Source organism: Poecilia latipinna, unplaced genomic scaffold (genome assembly GCF_001443285.1).
Source record: "Poecilia latipinna isolate Pla-1442-1.1 unplaced genomic scaffold, P_latipinna-1.0 Scaffold2484, whole genome shotgun sequence".
NCBI lineage: Eukaryota > Metazoa > Chordata > Actinopteri > Cyprinodontiformes > Poeciliidae > Poecilia > Poecilia latipinna.
In genome coordinates, this window is record NW_015115100.1 from 50649 (window position 1) to 56648 (window position 6000).

The window sequence follows — 6000 nt, forward strand, 5'->3', positions numbered from 1 at the left end:
CCACAGTTAGAGACTTTTCTTAATAATGCTATCCTCACTAAACAACCTGGATGCTAAAAACAGTTTAAAATGTCCACTGCATAATCATTTTGTCAATAACTGCGGAGATACTAGGAGAATCCATGCGAAAGAGTGAAAATTTCAGGAATATGAAAAAGAAGGAGATATTAAAGAAAAAGAATTGGCTATCAGGTTGAAGAGCTCTTGTAGTAATTCATCAACAATATCTCCCACAATGACAAAGATGGAGAACACTGGAGAAAGGTCCAAATGATAATGATGAAGGAAATGGCTTAAAAATATTTCTGCCTTTCTTACCTCTGACTGTGAGAGAAGCAGTGGAGGTGTGGTTTCCTACAGTGAAAGTGACTGTTCCAGAGTCAGAGGCTGTGACACCTCTAAGTGTGAGGCTGTGCACTCGGCCCTCAGACCTTATCAGATTCATCTCGTTATTTTGCAGAGGGACATCCTGGAGTTTCCACTGTATCTGCGGAGCCTCCTCATGAGAAAGCTGACACTCAAAGTGGACATCTTCCCCCTCGTGAACAACGCAGCTCTCCAAGAACTTCAAAATCAGAACCTCAGCGGCTGCAGAGACATTGCAGCAGCACACAGATATTGAAAAGTTGAAACTGCAGATTGCAATTAAACTTTAAAGATTTCAGCTTAGCTGTTATTGAAATCATCAAGTGAAGAAAAACAGCACTCTGGTGTGTTAATGCTTAGGAAGGATGGGGCACCAGAAAAAGTGATAAGTGTTCCAGTTCAATGTCAAATTGTGTGAAGAGCTGGAGGAGTTGTTAGGAAATGTGCAAGAATAAAACCTAATTTGAAAAATTAACGTGCATTGAAGAAAAGGTCTCAAAAGATAACTTTTTTTTAGAGAGGAAATTCCAAACAAAACAACATGATAGGGGATGTAAAAGGTGGTTGTCAGGGTGATGCATGAAAAGAAATCCTACCATTAACATTAAGGGTTGCTGAAGTCTTCTGGAAGCCTGTATCACAGGAGTATTCTCCTGCATCGCTTAGCTGCAGTTTATAGATAACAAGCTGGACCACAGTCCCTTCCTGCTTCAGTTGGTATTTGCTACTGGCTGTCAGCACCTTGTCACCACACCTCCAGACCACACTGGCTCCAACTTTGGTGATCTCACAGCAAAAGCTAACAGACTCCCCTTCCTGTCTTTCCAGGTTTTGTAGCTTAGTTTTGAAAAGGACAGGTTTGGCTGTGGGAAATTGAAGAAATTATGAACATTAAGAAGAAATAAGAGCACAAGTACAATTTTTATTTCATCACTCCTTAAAGTCACTATCAATGCATTGTGAAAGTATTCAACCATACATCTTTCCCATTTTGTCAACTTAGAACCACAAACTTCTGCGTATTTTAGTGTTCTATCCCATAACCAGTCTGATCCCTGGTCTATCAAATAACAGGATGTAAATACTTTTGCAAGGATCTAAAGAAAAGTAAAGTAAAGTAAAAAGTAAGCACCACAGACAATGCGTCACAAAAGTTTGGATCTTGAGCTTAGATCCTGATTGACTCAATCTTTCAGAGACAAAGGAAGAGCCCACTCAAGCTATTTGGATACAAACAGTAGGTTGTAAACATACCCTTCACAGATAGCTTTGCGGTACTTTGATGTTCATCAGTGTCACACGTGTAACTTCCAGAGTCCTCTGGTTCTACATCATGGATTATTAGCAAAGCCAGATTCTCTGTTTGTCTAATTTCATATTTTCCACAAGGGCAAAGGCCAAGTTCTCCTTTCCTCCACTCCAAAGAAACACCTAACTTGGAAAGCTCACACCGTAATGTGGCACTCTGGCCCTCTTCCACAGTCTGACTTTCCAACTCGCGTGTGAAAAACACCGGAGAGGCTGAAGAACAATAAGAATGATAGGTGGTTATTTTAAAAGTAAAAAAAAAGAAATAAAGTAAATTGGTGGAAGGAGAAATGAATACGGATGTGACAGGACAGACTTGATGGGTGGTAAACAAGATGGTCTTCACCGTACCATTCACTACAAGAGATGCAGAGCTTAATATGTCTTCTGAGCAGCACGAATAGGTTCCTGTGTCTTGAGGAGTCAAATCAAAGATCTGTAGCTCGTAACGTAATCCAGTTTGCTTCAACTGGTACTTTTCTCCACGACTCAAGACTTCAGGTCCTTTCTTCCACTGTACAGGGACTCCGGTTTTAGAAAGCTCACAGTGCAGAGTGATGCTTGCTCCCTCCTCTGATACACAGCTTTCCAGATCTTTAATGCATACGACTTGAACTGAGGAATCAATGATTTACATCAAGTATTGAGTTTGATGTTTTGAAAACATGAGACATATGCTAACAAACCAGTCTTTTTCATTAGACGTCTTACGAAGATCACATCTCAAGAAAACAACAGTTTTTAAATACAGGCATGTACAAACAATAAACCTTTGTCCATCAAGCAGACTTGACCTTCATGGGCTATGCAAAAGACCCCACAGACAATCCGCATAAACAACTAAGTAGAAAACACAATGATGAAAAAGCACTCCACCCACCCATAACTTCATCTCTTTAGGGTCGACATGAGAACGGCAGTACCCGTTTAGATCACTAAGTGTCAGTACTACACATTCTATGTTATTTCAGATGTATGCATTCAAATGAAAGCAACGAAAGTGTGTTTTTAACATGTCAAAGGAAGCAAAATCATGCTTTAGGAGAAGAGTATTAGATACAAAAAAAGAATGTGATGGGGAGTGGGATAACGTAGTATATGTACCACTTTTTACATTTTCAAGCAAGTGTTTCAATGTTGACGAAAACAAGTGAGGGGTTCAAGCAGATCAATCAAGATCTAGCAAAAACAAATGGTATTAAGAAAAGCAGTTCTCCAGGGCTCTGACTTCACTTATAGCTATGTGGTTAGGTTATCCAGCAGGGGGGCATCGTCTCAGATAATGCTGCCAACAACGAAACATCTTTCCACCCTTGTTATTAAAATGTTACTATTCATTAACATAGAAAGTACTCCTAAATTAGTTCTTCTGGGTGTTCTTGTGTATACTGCTCTATCTTCTCAAAAGCCCAGTCGATCGTGGTAGATGGCCGCCAGTACTGAGGCAGATTCTGCTGGAGGTTTAATGGGGAGTTTTCCTCTCCATTGTCACTACATGCATGCGCAGTATGAGGTATTCTTGTAAAGTCAACAACACACTATCATCATATCCTCATCCAGGAGGAGTGAATGCTCATAAAGTTTCACAAATTTTGTGCTACATTACAACACAGAAAGCTTTAAGGCCTACATACAAAAGGCTATCTGTAGCAGAAGACTGACACAGCACATCACTATGAACACACCTTTCACACCGTGGAACATGACATAGACAGAGGCCAGCTGACACGCAGCTCTAATTGTAACAAAACACAGAACTGTAAAGCAGTGACTCAATATGTCCCTGCCATCCCGGCATACAAGACATCCCCATATCGCTCAAAAACAAACTGACATAAACGTGGCAGCAAAGTTTGATGTGGAAACACGAGTCAGGAGCTACCTTGTGCCTGGATTTTGGTCTCTTCACTCTGAGCAGCTTGTTTAACAGTCTTCTCGCCTAGGACTAAACACAACATGAACCTCACAATCTTACAGAGATGAGTTTACTGACCCAAATAAAACACCAGCATGGAGCTAAGAGAGCAGACGCAGCCAACAACGATGCACAGTTTAATGTTACTAGCTTACAACTCTGCCCTAAACACAAATGTTCTTTTGTTTAATGCAGACTGTAGAGTGTACAAAATCTCTGGGAAAAGGGAAAGCTAATAAATATATGTTAAAATATCATAGGCTCCTCTTTCGACTCTATTTCAACCAAATTCAAATCATTGTGAAAAGCAGACAGTATTGCCAGCATGCCATGCAGCACTAAAAATTGGAAATAGAATTGAAACAAAACAGAAAAATACTGATGAAATACAAACACTAAAGAAGAAAACAACACCTTCTCTCTGACTGAGACTAAGTTGGGCAACAATTATATGTTTTCCAGCTTTGGATAAATGTTAAACATCTTGTTTACACCAAAAATATTTTTCAACTAAGACTCTCACAGTATCCAACAGAACAAGCTAGTAATATTACCTTCATGTTCCGTATCAAATTCTCTTGAGCTTCTCTGATTTTCCTCTTTCAGTAGTTGCTGTTTAGGGGCTTCACCAGTAGTCGGCAGGATCACAGCTACAATAATTGGGCACAATTGTAATTTTATATAAAAAATACACAAGCTGCATGAAGCACTCAAGTCTGGTCATCAGAGACACACAACCGATAGATGCAAATACTATTTCATATCAACAGTCAGCCTCCATGGAAGACACAAAACAACCTTGAGAGTACAGAAGCCTGTGGATGTACGAGCTGAAAAGATTAAATAAATACACGCTAGGTATTTGAAAGTGAGCAATTTAAAAAGCGTACGTAGCCTGGAAATGAGACACAATGTGAAACAGCCAAGTTACAAAGCAACATGTTTTAATTTGAACATGTAGAACATTTCTCAAGACAACAAAAGTGTAAATCTTGAGAATGTTACCTTGTACAGTTTCATTTATCTCCTGCTTCTTCTGCTCAATGTTTTTAACTTCACCCACCTTGACTGCAATGCAAGTGCAACAAAAATAATCACACTATAAGTTCTTTAAACTCTTGCTTTCCACCAAACAACACTTTACTAAAACAAAATAACAGAATGATACAACAGAAACAGCCCTATTCTGAGGTACAATTTAAAGGAAGACTCAACAATAAGGCGCAATTATCCGACTGAACAAAACATACTGCTCAGAATCACCCAACCATATTTTCTTACCTACCTTCAGTTTTTTCTTTGGTCTCCAGAGTTTTGGGTTCTGGTTCAGCAGCAGAAGGAGGCGGAGACAGCTTCACAGCTGAGAGAAAATAATGCAGTCAGTGTGTCATAACATATCAGATTATTCATATGAGTTCATGAGCTAAACAAAAGAATAGATGGAAACATTCAGAAATGAAAGGCAAACAAAACAACTGAGCACCAGTTGTACCAGCTTGATTGCACAGAATACTAAAAAAAAAAGACAAGTGACAAGTTTGGAAACATACCAATAGCAAATAACAGAAGCAAGAAAAATACTTTGTTAATTTGTGGAATTAACTCAAGAATTGTAATGCCACAAGTGTTGCACAATGTTTTAGTCGAAAAAAGATCATACACAAATGTCACAATGGTGAGTTTACCACAATAAAACACATTATGTGACAAAAAAACTCAAGAATTTGACATGTCAGTCACACACAAGAGGAACATAAGGCAAGCAGACAAAATTAAACAACACAACCAAACACAAGAGCAACTTAAATTAAAAAAACTCTACAGAGCAGATTCTAAACATTGACACTACAAATTTCATACAAAGAATACACTATCAATGAAACTTCAGTTTTGCACATGGCAAAGAAATACATTTGCTTTGTTAGGTTTCAAATAAATCCTCTTCCTACCCTTGATCTTGAGGTTGGCTGAGGTTTTCTGGTCTCCACACAAACAGCTGTAATCTCCACTGTCTTCTGGCACCACTTTGTGAATAATGAGTTCATTCACTGAGGCCTTCTGCTTCATCTGGTACTTCTCTCCAGACTTCAGAACCTGTGCTCCTTTCTTCCACTCCACAGAGACTCCAGGTTTGGAGAGTTCACAACGCAAAGTAACACTGGCTCCCTCTTCAGCCTCTTGACTCTCCAACTTCTGTTTGAAGGTCACTGGTTGGGCTGCATGGTTATTAGTTGGTATTTTGTCAATTACATACCACAACAAATAGAACATAAACATAATAGCATACAGTACAACTCAGCTGAAGACCCAGGCCTAACATTGACAGTTAACACACGTTCATGACAGACGAGGACTCCAACAAACCACCTTAAACACATACATAAAAGAAAAAGACACTCAAAATAACTAGT

The 6000-nt window shown here is 39.1% G+C and overlaps 1 protein-coding gene across 20 annotated transcripts in view; it reads right to left on the reverse strand.

Moving 5' to 3' along the window:
* Positions 1-6000, reverse strand: part of obscnb (obscurin, cytoskeletal calmodulin and titin-interacting RhoGEF b) — a 58828-nt gene that overhangs the window by 22710 nt on the left and 30118 nt on the right. For 12 of the 20 annotated variants that reach the window (XM_015019794.1, XM_015019793.1, XM_015019784.1 and 9 more), the window contains 7 exons: positions 5539-5805; positions 4875-4949; positions 4595-4657; positions 4144-4239; positions 3557-3619; positions 963-1229; positions 319-588 (listed from right to left, as the gene is read on the reverse strand). In XM_015019794.1, coding sequence (XP_014875280.1) covers positions 319-588; positions 963-1229; positions 3557-3619; positions 4144-4239; positions 4595-4657; positions 4875-4949; positions 5539-5805 — 1101 coding nt within the window. The remainder of the gene's footprint in view (positions 1-318; positions 589-962; positions 1230-3556; positions 3620-4143; positions 4240-4594; positions 4658-4874; positions 4950-5538; positions 5806-6000) is intronic. The other 8 variants (XM_015019802.1, XM_015019798.1, XM_015019797.1 and 5 more) reach the window with 4 other exon arrangements.